The sequence below is a fragment of the Enoplosus armatus genome, chromosome 2 (genome assembly GCF_043641665.1).
Source record: "Enoplosus armatus isolate fEnoArm2 chromosome 2, fEnoArm2.hap1, whole genome shotgun sequence".
Lineage (NCBI taxonomy): Eukaryota > Metazoa > Chordata > Actinopteri > Centrarchiformes > Enoplosidae > Enoplosus > Enoplosus armatus.
Genome location: NC_092181.1, coordinates 24,658,466 through 24,674,516, shown reverse-complemented (window position 1 = coordinate 24,674,516; position 16,051 = coordinate 24,658,466). Strand labels below are relative to the sequence as shown.

At 40.3% G+C, this 16,051-nt stretch overlaps 2 protein-coding genes across 2 annotated transcripts; both read left to right on the top strand.

The window, feature by feature from the left end:
- The first annotated feature begins 479 nt into the window (after nt 1–479).
- On the top strand, nt 480–5,446 carry LOC139302115 (apolipoprotein L6-like). The gene is made up of 9 exons (XM_070925708.1): nt 480–596; nt 1,922–2,026; nt 2,414–2,503; nt 2,918–3,019; nt 3,124–3,163; nt 3,254–3,305; nt 3,934–4,063; nt 4,336–4,524; nt 4,831–5,446. Exons 1-9 carry the CDS (start codon nt 588–590, stop codon nt 5,260–5,262), a joined length of 1,149 nt encoding a protein of 382 aa, XP_070781809.1. The 5' UTR covers nt 480–587; the 3' UTR covers nt 5,263–5,446.
- Nucleotides 5,447–6,904: 1,458 nt separating this feature from the next.
- atf4a (activating transcription factor 4a) lies at nt 6,905–11,625 on the top strand. The gene is made up of 4 exons (XM_070919374.1): nt 6,905–7,038; nt 8,071–8,247; nt 8,632–8,949; nt 9,813–11,625. The coding sequence occupies exons 2-4, from the start codon at nt 8,199–8,201 to the stop codon at nt 10,790–10,792; spliced, it is 1,347 nt and encodes a 448-aa protein (XP_070775475.1). The 5' UTR covers nt 6,905–7,038; nt 8,071–8,198; the 3' UTR covers nt 10,793–11,625.
- Nucleotides 11,626–16,051: the final 4,426 nt, after the last annotated feature.

The window sequence follows — 16,051 nt, the reverse complement described above, 5'->3', positions numbered from 1 at the left end:
TTATTGAGCAGAAATTCAAAGAAAGATTTCAATATGAGGAATCACAGGTTGACTTTGTTGTCATTCAGATTCAGATTCAGATAACTTTGTATGAGTTTAGCCATGATGACAGTTTACTAGACTCTTTCCAAGAAAACAGGTTTAACCATTAAATCGACACACAAACATTCAGATGGGCGAATTTGCAAAGTACAGCTTAAATAGTAAAATCTCAGATGATTTTTAACTTAAATTCCAATCATTTGTCGTTTATTATATATGTATTGTATACCTGTTGATGCTCTCACTGTACATCATATATCATATAGGATGAGCACTTGCACATTCACTGTGTGCATGCCGTGTGGCCCCCAGCTTTGTTATCTGCAGGACACGGAGCTGACTTTATAGAGTATTCTTCATTCCAGCAATAGCAGAACCTTTAAAGGTGCGTAAAGAAGAATGCAGTTGCTTGAATGACAGTGAATGAATACCAGTTGTTCATTTTAATGTCTAACCTGTTAGGATCAGCTTTCATAAGTTGATAGTGAGAGTAGCAAAGGAGAGTGATAGCAGGACGGCTCAAACACAGCTGGGATTATTACACAATGCCACGGGTAAGAAATAAGAATTAAATCATGTGTAACGATTATGAAAGTATTAAGTCGCATTACTGTTTAACCAAATGCTGCTGAAAAAATTCATTTGGGTGAATTCGCATTTAAAGAGTACTTTTGCCTGTTTCTGCTTGTTGTATGTAGCCATGCAGATAGTGTGTATTTGTTCTTAAATAATTTGTAAATGGCGATCAGTATTGGGGTGGAGGCAGACGTTTCTAAGACAAACATCTCAAATTCACGGCACACAAAACCAAACCTATCTGTGTTGCTGGACACCAATAATATTTTTTATTGTGGCCCTTTTTACTTAATTTCTCTTACTTCCAGGGCTTTATATGTCTTTAACATTGCTGGGTGCTACTCTTAAACTAATAGGCTAATACCTTTTTTTATCACTTTACTCTCAAATCCCATTGGTCTTTTCAATTATATTTGAAATACAAAGTCATATTTTACATTGAGTCACTCTGAGGCATTTGTTAACACTGTAGATTTTATTGATATCCAGGTAGCCTATGTATTCACAGTGTAATATTGTATAAACACACAGTTTACACTTTCATCTGAAGTGCTGCTTCCCATTAAGAGTTAGTTAGCAAATCCTAGTTTGGTTGTGGTCCAATATTCAATTTAGCATTATATTAACAAATGATGTAGAAAGTTGAACTGAAAAGGGTCTTTTCAGGAGGAGACATCTTATGTCCAGCAGTTAAACCTTTGAAATGAAAAATATTTGCATATTTACAGATTGATGAATTTGTTAATGAAGGAGCAGATGTGATTTTAATATTTTTTAACAAGTTGACTGAACAATTTATTATATTATTAATAGAGTATAATAATAAACATACATTATTTCATGTCTTGAAACATGTCAGGAGGGGATGTTTAACAAATCAATCTGATTTCCATCTGTGTGTGGGAGGTTGCCATTTGCAAAGACATTTTTTCTACCTAATATCCAGTTTCCAAAGGTAAACATTCAACATAATCAAGGTTTTTGTTCAGAGCAAAAGTGAAACCAGCAAACAACAGGTGAGGTGAGGTGTGTCAACAACAAATATGTAATCGGTCCTGTCTGGCATGATTGACAAGGTTAGTGAACAGTTCAGATGTCTGAACTGATGCATTGAAGTTGTAAACTGCATCTTTATCATCTGGATAGATATGTGAGGGAATTGAGAAAATGAAAATATCTCATATCTCATCTCATAGCTAAGTACAGAGTGAATGAATACCTTCCTAAGAAAGTCCAAGCAGCTTCTGTTTAAATGTTCCTACTGTATCCAAGCGGTTGAGTGACACCTCCTCTCTTTCTGCAGCCAGTTCCATTGCCAAGGAAAAAGATTTCCCATCTGGACGAAACTGAGAACGACAAGCCGTTAAAATGTAGCGCCACTCCTCAGTCTGCCACGAAATCTGCGGAGGTTGGTGCGCAGTAATCTCCACATTCAACAATTTCCCCCCGGGGATCAATAAAGTATTTCTGATTCTGATTCTGATTCTGAACTGCCATGTGCAAAGCACAGTTTTAAATCAGGGTTCGTCTGTGGTCAAATTTTAATAATCTGATATTACTGGATGGGAACTGATGCATAATTGTAACTGTAACGTGTCTAATTTCCTCCCGGGGATCAATGAAATATTTCTGATTCTGATTCTGAATTCCAGACTTCCATATAATCCATCACAGATTCAAACAGACTAATAAAAGTCTCACACACATTGGGCAGCAGTAACATGAATGGTATAATAAGACTCAGGATGTGTCTTTGTGAGACTTTTTCAGTGTGTTTATTTCCATTTGAACTCAGGGAGGTTTGGTCTGCTCAACTCCTCCACCAGTGTCACCAAAGAAGTGGACTGTTAAAAGGAGTTCAGGAGAAACTCTGGAAATAGTGAAGGTAACAATGTTCTTGCCATCTGATTTTGTCAAAGTCCCCAGTAGTGACCCCAAATCCCAAAGGTTCCTCGTAGTTTATTAGTAGTGAGCTAGGAGAATTTGGGGAAACTTAAACTGTAAGCACAGCAAGAAATTCCACCTACAGTAAAAAGGAAAAAAAGCATAACGTTTCTGTCAAGTTACTTCAACCTTTAATGTAGGGTGCAGCGTGAGCAAAGCAGCTAGTTAGTAAGTAAAATATGAAAATGCTACAGCTACCGAAACCACGAAATATTCTGGTTCATGTTTCTAAAGTTCTTTGAACTGGTAAACGCATGCCATGAAACTGAAAAACTGATACTGTGAAAATAGTGGTCACTCACCTAACATGTTATTTGTACACTTAATAAAACTGGATTGTCACTCATTTTCTCAGGTGGAGGCTAAACAATCAATTAATGATAACTGTGAAGCACCACCTCCTCCGCTGCCTCCGAAACCTCCAAAAGCACATCCTGACGAGGAAAACGAAATCATGGTAATTATATTAAAACCGTTAAGGTGTTTTACTAACACAATATAAAGAGAGTACAATTACAGTCTTTTTAGCTGCATTGTAAATTACCTCTCATCTTCTACCAGGATGCCAACTCTTTGTTGGACTGGTGGAAGGGAGTGACACGTGAGTAAGAAAACCAGTTTGAAGAGATTCATGTTTGATGTTCATAGTGGTAACGTATTGTTGCTGAACTACAGTTTTATTGACTTACAGCCTGGAATACTCTGTGCAGAGACCTCAAACTTAGAGGGGAGACAGAAACAATGTAAGTAGATTCTTGCACAGTGGGGCTTTGAGCTAAATGCTAACATGAAAAATGTCGATGCTGATGTAATGTAGCAGGTGTAATGTTTACCATGTTCACCATCTTAGTTTAGCATTTTAGCATTTGACATTTGCTAATTAGCACTAAACATGAAGTACATCTGAGGCTGTTGGGAATGTCTTTAGTCTTGCAGGTGTTTGGTCATAAACCAAAGTTAAAGGTTCACCAAAGTGATTACAATTGATCCAGAACGTCAACGTCTATACTAATTTTCATGGCAATCCATCCAATAGTTCTTCAGATATTTCAGTCTGGACCAAAGTGGTGGATTGACTAACCAGCATTGCCATCTCTAGAGCCACGTGTGGCTAAAACCCCTTGATCTTCAAAAGATCAACTGTGTGCTGCTGTTTCAAAACCTTAGATTGATTGGGGTTCTGAGGTCAAAATGTTATACCTGAAAGGCCATTTAAACTGTACTGGTTTTGGTGCAGCCTGGTGGATGATGCATCTTGTTAGTGACTGGTCCAAACTTTCAGTCAGTCTTTTTTAGACCAGACTGGACAGGTTCCTCCAACTAAAGCTGACTTATAATAATCTGATCAACTGTTCTTACAATACATTCCAGGATCATCAAAGTTGAAGCTAAACAGCTCTATAAAGCTATCCTGCGTTACATCCTCCTGCTGTCTGAACACGGTGGCACCCTGAAGCAACACATTGATGAGCTGCTCTGCATTGCTGACAATTTAGACATGGTAAAATGACCAGATATGATAATGAAAGGTCATGTATGTTGCACTCAATCTAATCATAAAACAGTAAATCAAAATTTAAGCCAGGCTCTCCAGTCATAATTTAATTTAGACCAACCATGTTTGACTTCTGTGTGTTCTGAGTTGGTATGTATTTGGCTGCACTCATGTGTTTTGGATGCTGTAAATATATCATATGTATGATTAAAGTCATCATAACTTGCTCTTAATCATTTTTGAGAAATTATATCAAATTAATTCCCTTTAATCTTAAGGTTTCAAAGAGGACAAAGATTGCTGGCATCACTGGAGGGGCTACAACTGTAGCGGGAGGTGTGGCAGCAGCTGCCGGGGTGATTCTGTCTCCGTTCACACTGGGAGCCTCACTGGCCCTGACTGCAGTCGGGGTTGGCGTGGCTACAGCCGGCGGCGTCACTGGTGCATCAGCAGCCATCGCTAACAAGGTGACCAGACATGGAACAAGGTTTACGGTCTTTGTTTGTGGTTTGTGTCTGTGCTAATGGTAGTATTAATAAACATGCTGTAGCAGACACCAATGCTCGGGATGAATGGGCTCAAAGCAACACACAGACTGCACCAATATCCACCAAGATTGTTTGTTTCTCTACAAACACAATTTCATGCCAAATAATCAAAAGATGCTCTAAACACAAAAAGAACTACACATAGTAGCTTCTTCTTTACTCTTTTAATTCACCATTATGTGTTTAAAACTTCTGTTTACAAGATTATGAAATCATTTCTTCCAGGTGAACGTCAGTCAGGACAAGAAGAAAATTGAAAAGACCTTCCAGGAGTACGACTGCCTGATGGAGGATATTCAGGCCTGCTTAAAGTTCATCAATGAGGGCATGGAGCAGCTGAAGCAGCATGATCTGTCTGTTTTGAGTGACGCCAGGATGGACTCAGTGAGAGTCGCCAGGATGGTACAGCTGGCCGCCACAGGAGGAGCAAGTGCCAGGGCCATAGAGGCTAACAGTAAGGCATCTGGGCTGATTGAAGGCTTCGCCCTCGGCATGGATATGTACTTCACCCAAGGAAAGGATGGTCAGAAGCTGAAGAAGGGCTTTGAGTCAAAGTTTGCGAAGAAAATCCGCAAGCTGGCAGAGGATCTCAATAAGGCTTTGGATGAGCTCATGCAGGTCAAGGACTTGTTCAGAACCCATTGTTCAGGGGAGTAAATAGTTTTGTTTAACTTTTAGACCTCCTCCTGCCTGATTTTATCTTCATAATTTTATATATGCATATATTTTCATTCACTTATTTTTCTCTCCAAAACTGCAACGTAAGGGATTGCAAACTTGAAAATCTATACAACGATTAGCCCAGATTCTATAAATTACTTACAGGTTACAGTTTTAATAAAGAGATTATATCTTTATCATATTATATTATTATATCTGATATCTTTCATTTTTTATCTTATTCATTTTGTATTTTATTTTACTTCATTTTTTGGGGGGGAAATTTTTAAATATTTCTTTCTTTTTACTTTGTGTTTTAGTGTTTTATGCAGGACTTCCTGTTAAATGTTTGTTTTAAATGCATAATGTCTTTGAATTGCCTTTGTGTATGAAATGTCCCGCACCACTTAACTTGCTTTGCTTTGTAAATATTTGGTATTATTTGTTATTGTGGATAACTTACATAAATAATTAAACTAATGTAAAGTAAGTCATAATCCTCTCTCACACTAGCCTTAATGTTCAGTTCATCATCTGTGTTATTGTACAAATTTACCTGAAAGTTACCTGAAATTTCTGAGAGACCGAAGAGAATGAAATACTTTTTAATACCCGCAGCTAACCACCAGGGGGCAGTCCAGTGGTCACTCCAGTGAACCCCAGCCGGGTTCATCGAGTTTCACCAACAGCTGCAATGAATACACAAGAGACTGCAAGTTGCTAATGCAGAAACATATCAACAAATAATATAGGAATGCAGCTATGGTGCAGGGGCAGCCCACAAACAGGGCAAAACATGAAAATGTCTGAAAAGCGACAGAGAGTAGAATACACAGATGTGAAAGTTTTCTTCCTCCCATAAAAGTTACTTTGTAATTTATTGTTCACAATGTGTAAAATTGTCATCGGCTTCACCACACAGCGTTAGGAAACAACGAAAGACAACTTCTGAGCTCAAGAACATTTCATCAACAACAACATTTTTAAAATAGCCTATAAGTTCAAAGTCATAAATCGTTTTTCAATAGATAATAAACAAAAAGGCAGGCTAAATTTAGGCTTAACTGTTTTTGATCTTTAATTAGAGATGCTTCTGAAATAACTAGGCACCGGGAATAAAATATGGAACTGATTTAAATTAAAAATTATAATTTTATTTTTCAAACAGATGGTAAAGTATCTTGAAGTATGTGTTATGTAATGTTTGTTGTAGTCTAGCAGTCTTTATCAGTCGCTGACATTCATAAAAGACCCATAAAACTGTTTCCTTTCTCAATGTTTACATTTTGTATTTGACCTATATTTGACGTAGGGAGGCACTCGTGCTTAAAGCTCCATATGGATCTATTTTGTCAACAGTATAGACATTATGCACCTAACCAATCACAAACAAGACTCGAGCCGCGTAATCACAGTGGTACGCTTGTTTCGGTCACCGGTGCTACTGCCCAGCTGGATGGAGATTTGTTCGTCATTGCTTGTAAATGACACGGAACGTCCTCTCACCCGCGCTACCAGTCAAACTTTAAACAAACGCCCCCGCGGAGTGACACCGCGGAGGAAAGCAGTCGGCGGTGCCTAGGCTCTTTATATACTACTGTGACTCTCGCCGCCTGTTCATCGTTCTCACATCAGTTACTGTTCATAGAGACTCTCGGTGGAAGCTCTCCCGCGCTAAAATGGCAGTTTAAAGGCGTGCGCCGGCTATCTTTGCAGCGGCATAAACCCGGCAGTGCAACGGCTAAGTGCACTGGCTATTTCTGGCAAAATGGCGTAAGTATTTTTTTAATCGACATTTTTGTTTCCGGGAATGAATTTGGCTTCAACCGACATTAGTGTCAACTCCACTGTGTTGATAAAGTTAACAGACTTGTTGAGTACGGTTAAGCGCGCTAGATATTGTCCATTACTACAGAAAAGTACTTGTAAAATTACAAGTGGATCCCGCTATGGAGCTGGATTTCCTGGTTTGGAGTTAGCGGTGGTGTCAAATTACGGACTGTCAGTTGTAGTAACGTTTGTTCCAGCCGGCGCGACAGCCTGTGTTGTGCCGTTTTATGTGGCATTAGCGAGGCATCTTAAAGAGATTGTCTCGGTGAACGGCGAAAACCTTTTAAGCCGCTCATTTAAAGTTTCTATGTATTTCACAGCGACAGCGAGGCTGTTGAGTATTTTTCGACATTGGTTGTGTTTGTGTATAAAACACTGACAACGTGGCGTGTCCAAAATGGCGCGCGCTGTCTTTTTCCCCCCAGCCCCTCGCACAGATGGCTCTGTTGTGAAAATGGCGGTTGCCCTCCCACATCTCCGCTGTGACTCACTGAGGAGGGCGGAGTTACCGGCTAAAGCATGACCAAATTAGGAAATATTATCCCCCCCGATGGAGGGCGGAGGGTTTCACGTCAACGCCGCTTTGACACTTCATTGGAACAGATTAGCCAAAATTAGCCTCCCCTCCCCCACCGGAGAGACGTTAACAGCCTTAACGACCCGAGCGCACACTAAGAAGAAAGTTGTACAGCCGCATTGTTTACTTGTTTCAGGACGTGCAGACACGATGTGGAGTTTTTCAGATACACAGATAAGGTTGTTAAACCCTGGCATAATGTTTTCATAGAATTCCCATACATTTCTTTTTACCTTACACTCTTTCCTCCTGTAAATATTTTTTGGTTGGCATTCATTAGCTTAGTGACAACTCTCAAAATGTTTCTACCTGTATCTAGCCTATTCAATCAACGCTCTAACTGTGCATATTCCTAATTTCCTCTCCATAATATGGCTTTTATCTCTGTCTTTACCCAGGTCTCTCTCGGCAACCACCCTCAGCTTTGCTGCCGTCGACAGCAGTACAGAACCCCTCGACTTAACGTCACCAGACCCAACGTTGTTTTTATTCACCCGTTCACGGCTACCACTGACCAGCAGCAGCCATGACACTCTCCCAACTGGCATTGGAGGACGTGGAGGCCCTGTACTTAGGTTGGTTTTGTGATGACAAATGTTCCCAAAGCACTGTTACAGACATTACTGAATACAGAGCACTGAGTTTGGATAACCCAATGGGAAGTGTGGCAGATTGCAAAGTTTAGCTTCCTGGACTTAAAATTCATATCAATAATGAAAATGAAATCACTCATGTCTGTTAAAAACAGAAAAGTAGTATTTTGTGGCATTAACCTATTAGATAATCTCCATTTTATTGGGTCATTGAAGTGTTTGATTTTGAAGTCTGGTAGTTTATTTTAGTGTGGTATCAGATGGCTAGACATAGCTGGGTTATAAATTGGATCAGATTATCTTCTATGTTGAATAAGTATTATGTGCAAAAAATAAGATACTTAACGAGAAAGTCCTTGTCCACAGGGCCCTCGTTTCTGATGGCTGACCCCATGGGGCCCCTTCTGGACCAAGATGAAGAAGAAGCTCTTTCTCCCTCCTCCTCTCTAGAGGGGAAGGCGCCAGCTTCGCCCCCCTTCTCTTTCTCCTCCTACACATCTTCCCTGTCTCCCTACCAGACCTTGTCATCCTCCTCGCACTCTTCTGCCTCCCCACCTCCCTCTCCTCCTCCCACCCATCCCTCCTCATTTCTGGGAATCAAGGACGGAGCCGTCTCTCTGTCCCTCCCCTGGCTGGGTGCCAGCAACCTGCTCGACGTCCATGTTGGAGCAGAAGATGGCAAAGGTGAGAGTGAATTTAAATTCCCATGTATTAAAACTTAAGTGAGGTCAATCTAAAAAAAAAATTGTCTCCAAAAGGTCAGTTTTTACATGGAAAAAATGTAGAGGGTGAAAAATGTTTCCACCACTGTTCTTAAGAGGTAATGTTGGTTATGTTAATTGCTTTCAGGCAAGTCGTAAATATTTTATATTGGTGGTTTTGTGTTCATAAAGCACTTGTGGTTGCCCTAAGACAGTGCCACGTTATGATATTCCTACAGCCAAAAATGAAAAATTGTGAACTATAAGCTGCTCTAACACTACTAAATGTATGACTTAACATGCATTTAGTGTTGGTAATAACTGTAAGTTGTGTCACTCACATTTTCATCCAACACCTAAATTTAAGGCACAAATGAGTAATTGGGTAAATAAGTAGGTGTGGTGGGCAATGAAGAACATTCATTGGTTAGCAGCTGGCAGGTGTGGCTCTAAAGTGCGTAGTTGAGACTGGCTCAGACTGGTTTTGTGAAATGTGTTATTTCACAATGGCACGTGTCCCTTTTGTTGCAATGTTGGTATGAAGCTCATTGTGGCATCTGTTTAGCACAAGTACGAGGTTCCTGGTGCTCTGGATAAACAATCTCAAGTGTTTATATGCGTCACAAAGTCATAACAATACAGGGTTAGGGTTAGGGCAGCTGAAAAGAGGTCATCAGGGACTATTTTCAGGACACTCAATATGACGTGAAATGAATTCCAGCAGTTTTTTGATTTTGTATTCAGTGAAGACCCAATTTTCAAAATTCCTGAAATGGTTTGTGTTTATCATTTTATATTTCATAATTGTTTTGATCACATATTAATTAATAAATCCTCTGTCAACAGATGACGCTTTTGCGGGCATGGACTGGATGTCAGAAAAAATCGATTTGAGTGAATTTGACCTGGATTCCCTCATTGGCTCCTGCTCAACCGATGAGTCTCCCAGCTCCCCCGAGGATCTCCTGGCCTCCCTCGATCCCCACATGGATCTGGATCTAGATTCATTTGACACAACCATCCCAACCCCACACAAAGGCCTGGAGCTGGGTCTGTCACTGCCCAGCATCCCCTCTCTCCCTCTGGAGTTCCCTCTCCCTGGAGCAACAGAGGCCAAGAAGACAGAGGTGGCTCCTTATCAGGAGGTTGTTATGAAGTCTGAGCCTCTGTCTCCCCCCTCTCCAGCCTACACATTGGAGCTGGGGAGTGAGGTGGATGTCCTGGATGCAGAGAAATTGGCCACATCCATCACAGCCACCATCATTCCAGATCCCAGTGGAAGCATTCAGACCACCAGCCCCATTGTCCTCTCTGGCCACATTGTGGTCGTGCTCACCAACAAAGATGAGCCCTCCTTATCTCTCCCTGACCAGTCCATTAAAATCTCTCCTCCATCAAGCGACTGCGACAGCGACTCTGGCATCGAGTCTGTTGCTGGCTCACCTGCTAGCCCCTCCTCTCCTCCTCTCACCCCCTCTCCCACAGCTGGTTCCTCTAGGACCAAACCCTACTCCAAACCAGAGCCTACGGCCGCTCCCTCCCCCTCTGCAAAGACCTCAAGGGTTAAATCGGTGTCTGGTGCGCCCAAGGTGGTAGAGAAGAAACTGAAGAAGATGGAGCAGAACAAGACGGCAGCCACTCGTTACAGACAGAAAAAGAGGGTCGAGCAGGAGCTGCTTGGCACAGAGCTCGATGGGCTGGAGAAGAGGAACCATGAGTTGGCGGAGAAGGCAGAGTCCATCAGCCGGGAGATTCAGTACCTCAAGGACCTGATGGAGGAAGTTCGCAAGCACCGCCGTGGAAAGACCAGCTCAGTGGCTTCGTAACCAGATTGTGTGTGAGGCACAGTCTGCTGTTGCAGAGTAGTGATGGCGTTGTTTCTGCTCTAATGCTCGCATGCCATAACAAAGTCCACTTTATTATTAGAAGTATATGTCTTAAGAGATTTATAGAAGAATGGTATGCGAGGGTGGATGTATGAAACCTGCCGCTGAACAAAAGAGGGAATGGCTGGATGAAAAGGGAAAAGCCTCTGGAAGTTGATGAGATTATTAGTTAGACAGGGGGCTGGGAGGTAGTCAGGGGAAGCATCTGTACATGCTTGTCTCTCAGCCCCCTGTTAGATCCCCATAATGTACTTCCTGTCTTACTAGCAGCTCTTGTACAAACAGGCGGGTTGTATTTGTATTTGTAGACTAGGTATGCAAAACATGAGTCATCATAGTTCCTGGTAGTGTAGACTTGTATCCCTTTGACAAGAGATTCCCGCACACTCTCAACATCAGTCAATACCCAGACCCCAGCCCAGCTTTAATACAATAACTCCTGTGTGTGTCAAGTGAGATAGCACTTCTACCTTGTTGTTACTCACTCCTTTTTAACCCAGTGTCACTCTATTTCAACCTTCCTGTTAACAGCTTCAAGTCCAGAAAGGGGCCTCAACCTATTAATGAATTCTTGATGTTACACTGTCAACATTTTTTTTCTTTTTTTGTATGTATAGTTTTCTCCTTTTGCTTGCCGATTGTGGCTTTTGTTATTTAATGCTGGATAAAACCTGATCCTTTCTCGAGTAGCTCAGCTCTCTCTCTTAGAGCAGCTGTTTGGCTTGTAAAATGCTTTGCTTTTCTTTTTCTAATAAATATCCATCAGTACTTAAGCAACTCGTGTGATGTGCTTTATTGATGGCAGAAAGTGATTAAAGTTGCATTTTCATCACTATCTCTCAAATGTTTTTAATTATTTCTACACGAGAAACCACTGAAGGGCTACAACCTGATTCTTTTCATGTATTAATCGATGAGTTTATTTCTGCGATAAATAGTTTAGTCTAAAATTTCAGAAAATGGAGAGAAATGCTTTAATATCACAGCACCCAAGTTGATGTCTTTGCTTGTTTTATCCCAACCAACAGTTAAAATAAAGAGGAGATAATCCTTTATTAATCCCTCAGCAGGTAAATTTGCATTGTTACAGCAGCACACAGGACAGTGCGATAATGTGACATAAGTAGATAATAAAAACAAAGATTGTTATTAAAAAAAAGCTAAAAAAACAACTATAATTTAGAACTTGAACTTCACAGAAAAGAGGTTAAAGATAATACTAATAAGTATGAAACTATTAATATCAAACAGAAAAGCAGCAAATCCTTAAATCTGAGAAGCTGGAACCAAAGAGTGTTTGAGCTGAATTGATTAATTGATTTTAAAAATGGTTAATTATTGACTATTTTAAGCTTTATGGAAAGTTCAAACAAAGAATAAAGCTATCCACATCAAAAGGGTAGTGACCACAATTTAAATTGCGTGCTTTGGGAATTGCTATCCTGCATAGTTGAACAAAAGATTGTTTACATCAATATAAAAAGTGTCTTTTGATGCTAATTTGTTTAAAGTAATATAATCCTATATTCTCAAATATGGCCATAGTAGAAACAGAAGATATTTTGGAAATCAAACTTTTAATATTTCAGTCATAAGTATATATAACAAAATAAATGATTATCTGGCTTTAAGACAGGAAACATGATGTGTATCATGGAGACAAAGTTTAGGGAAATCCTGCTACACTGGTTCCACTGCGCTCAGAAGAGTTGTACCGTACTAGTATTTACATGTTCCATGCTGTGTCCAAAATATAGCTGCTTCATTGGTGCCAGGAAAAAGGGTGTGAACACTGAGGGTTACATTCAGAGCAAGAACCAAAGCATACCTGGTAGTTAAAATATTTTAGGCAGCAGCCACCAATATAAACACATTTTGAGTGATAAATGCTTATTTGTGCAGGCCGTCATGTATCTTATTTTATATTAAATGTGAGTCTTGAGTAGAGGTAAAAATCCACAAACAGAATCACATATTTTGTGTTGTGCCTACAATTTCCCCTGACTTGAACTGGCAAACAAGTTGTAACTGGTCAACTTTCAGCTGCAACGAGATGAAGTGAGGTCCCATGTCACTGCCTGGAGCTAAAACTACAGCTTTCTATCAGGAAGTGAGAGATGAGGAGGAAGAAAACAAGAAACACCTGGGCAAATGTTTTATGGGAAGGGCCTTGTAAATGTGAAACCAGACAACACTCACCAATCTCACACTTTTCACAGGTGGGTGACTGAGAGGGGGGTGGCAGGAAATACTACAAGTCCAAAGACTGCCACAGATGTGTATATCCACCACCCTTTCTGTGGTCACATTTTTGGACATTAAAGCAGTTGACTGAGGACAACCTGAATAACTGGTTCCAAAGATGCCTCCTGGGACTGAAAATAAGTCAGTGTAGTATCCCTGAAAGTGATACCAACACGTGTGGTTCAGAGTCAGCTCAATGTGCACACTTCTGTCAAGCAGCTGTGTAAATTTAGTCTTGGCAGTAAAACTCCTTGAGCTCAAACACACACACACTCCTCCCTGACAGATTCCACAGTAGTGAGGCCTTGCCCTCCTGAGAAGATGCAGATAAGAAGAGCTGTAGGCCGAGAGACAGAGATGATAAAGGCTGCTGTGCTATGACGTTGATATGTAGACTACAAATGAGAAGATGAATACTTCCATCTGAAATAATTATATATGTAACAAAGCAAGGCATCATGTGAAAGGACAATCACAAATCTACTGCTATGCTACAATTTTCCAGTCTCGCAGTTTGGTTAGGTTTAGGAAAAGATCATGGTTTGGGTTAAAATAATAAGTCAGCGTTTACTTTCGGTTTCACACGGGGACACAAACAGCCCAGTGAGGAAATCCCAGTGTGAATCCATTTATTTTCATTAACTGCGGGCCACCCAGCTCCCTATCGTGGGCCAGAATTGACCCACAGGCCGCAAGTTGAGTATCACTGCCCTTCACACTCAAACCCTGCACAGAATGAGTATGTAGTATGAATTTAGGACTCAGCTAGTGAATATTCATGCATATAAGCAGCAGCCATTGATAATGTTATTGATTACACCTGTGCTTTACCTGCTATGACATGCCTGCTGTTAAATAGGCCTGTTGGGACCAAAACTTTGAGTGTTTTTCATTGGTTGTAAAAGAGACGTCAGGCACATTTTCCTCCACTTTGTAAAGCATTATATGGATTTTTTATGGTCTTCATATTAAAAAAAAGGTTTTAACTATATTATCCCCTTATACAGCTTAAATTTTGTCTTTTCTAGTCTGAACTTCTGTGACTCTTCACCATGAATGCCTCATAATGGAGGGGAAAAGTGTGAAGGTAATTCATGTGCCTAAGAAGTAGGCAGAAAATGCATTAGAGATAAGTTTCAGCCTCACATGAGACGTGACCTTAAGAGTCCAGAGTAAAGCAGAGGTTTCATGCATGTGGCGTCCAGTTACTGTAAGAGAAACCTCGACACATGCTCCCCACACAGATCTTGCAATGGTTGAGAAGTTTGTTTTCAAGCACTGGAGATTAATTTAAAAAAGTTTAACATTAATCCTTCAAGTAAAAGTGTGTCTTCTGTTCTTCAGAAAGCTGATTGAAACATAGTTTTCCACCACATGAGCAGATCGTGGGTGTGGTGGCTCCAAGCAGAGCCGCACAGTTTATTCTTGTCTTGTCACATTCCTCTGCGGTCCATAGTAATCAGGATCACGGCAGTTTCATTCAGTTCATTTATTCACAGCACAGTGACGGTGCGTCTTTTCTCACTAATTTGACAGACCAGAATCTGTGCGTGTTTGCGTGCAGTCATGTGTCTTAAATCAAGAGATTTTCATGACTGAGTTGGTCTGAACTAAAGCCTCGTTTTATGTACGACACACAACGGGCTGCTTTGTAGTCGGCAAATTGATGTGATGCTGGGTTTTTGTTTTGCACACATATTTTTAAAAGGACAAAAGAGTTCATTATGAATTGTTGCAAAGCCAAAGACCAAGAAATCATCTGTTTATCTCTGCTCTGACATAACTACTGTTGGTGTGAAATGTATTTAACATTGATGTATAGTATCTATGGGTAGCAGTATTTTTTTTACACAAAATGTAAATCCTAGTAATAGCCTTTACATTACATTTATTCGATTTCATGCCAGAAGTTAGATGACAGGTTCGATACCACTCTTTTATCTGAAGCTAACATCAGCAGCCGGAAACAGCTAGCTCTGTCCAAATTAGTACCAAAACCTGCCTTAAAGCTCTGTAATTAAACATGATCTCGATTGTTTAATCCATTAAGTAGACTTTCTTACATTCGCACAGAGTCAGGCTAGTTGAGGTGTTTGTAATATTTTTTACAAACCTAACCTTGAAGACAAAATATAACCATATTAACCTTCATGAAGGTCTCATTTATTGCAGGGTTTTTGCATGAGACAGCATTCCTTTTAGCTAGGGGTACCTAATAAACTGGCAACTGAGCCATAAACCCTCCTCTAATTTCCTTTACTTTTTTGAAAAATCTGTTTTTTTTACTTGTTGCCTGGAGCCAAACCAGTAAAACCCAGTTCTGAAAGGGCACAAATTAAATTGTAGCCTTGTATAGGAGCATTAAAGTGCAGGCTGTTTGAGACAATCCTCAGCCATATTTAAAATTACGTTACACGACTTGATGGCATTTGGCTCACCGAGGGGTGAAACCTAGTAAGGCTATAAGGCTATTCATAGTTTGTCTACTGTAAGTCAGTGATAGCAAAGCAATCTGACACATTCTAATATTCTGACCCTGGGCTGTTCACAGGTCTATTCCTGGCAGATTTTAACTATATCACATGTACACCATGTGGTGGATAATCTTGTATGAACTCCAACTGTGGATACTGTCATATCTTGGTAACCTTGACACAGGAAAGGATCATTTTAAACTGATTTTCACTTGGATTTGGATCTGCCCAAACAGAATATGCTTAGGTTGCTAAAGGAAAGTGAAGAGGACAGATAAAGCCTCTTAGATGAGTGATAAAACATTTGAGAATAAAACAACTAAACCACTTTAACCTTTATCCATTCACCTGGATGAGAACATGGTTGTGCTGCTATAACCAACTTCACGATTTAGCCAGTGACTCCTGAATGGTACATAAGAATAGTGTCTTCAAGACCAATATGCCCATTTTTATTTATAAAAATACATTTTTAGCTACC

What these genes read in the sequence shown, in the direction of transcription:
- LOC139302115 (XM_070925708.1), top strand. An exon ending in CTGCCACGAAATCTGCGGAG is followed by an intron (nt 2,027 to 2,413) that starts GTTGGTGCGCAG and finishes ATTTGAACTCAG; the next exon opens with GGAGGTTTGGTCTGCTCAAC. An exon ending in CTGGTGGAAGGGAGTGACAC is followed by an intron (nt 3,164 to 3,253) that starts GTGAGTAAGAAA and finishes ATTGACTTACAG; the next exon opens with CCTGGAATACTCTGTGCAGA.
- atf4a (XM_070919374.1), top strand. Translation starts at nt 8,199, where the DNA reads ATGACACTCTCCCAACTGGCATTGGAGGACGTGGAGGCCCTGTACTTA. An exon ending in CGTGGAGGCCCTGTACTTAG is followed by an intron (nt 8,248 to 8,631) that starts GTTGGTTTTGTG and finishes CCTTGTCCACAG; the next exon opens with GGCCCTCGTTTCTGATGGCT. An exon ending in TGGAGCAGAAGATGGCAAAG is followed by an intron (nt 8,950 to 9,812) that starts GTGAGAGTGAAT and finishes CTCTGTCAACAG; the next exon opens with ATGACGCTTTTGCGGGCATG.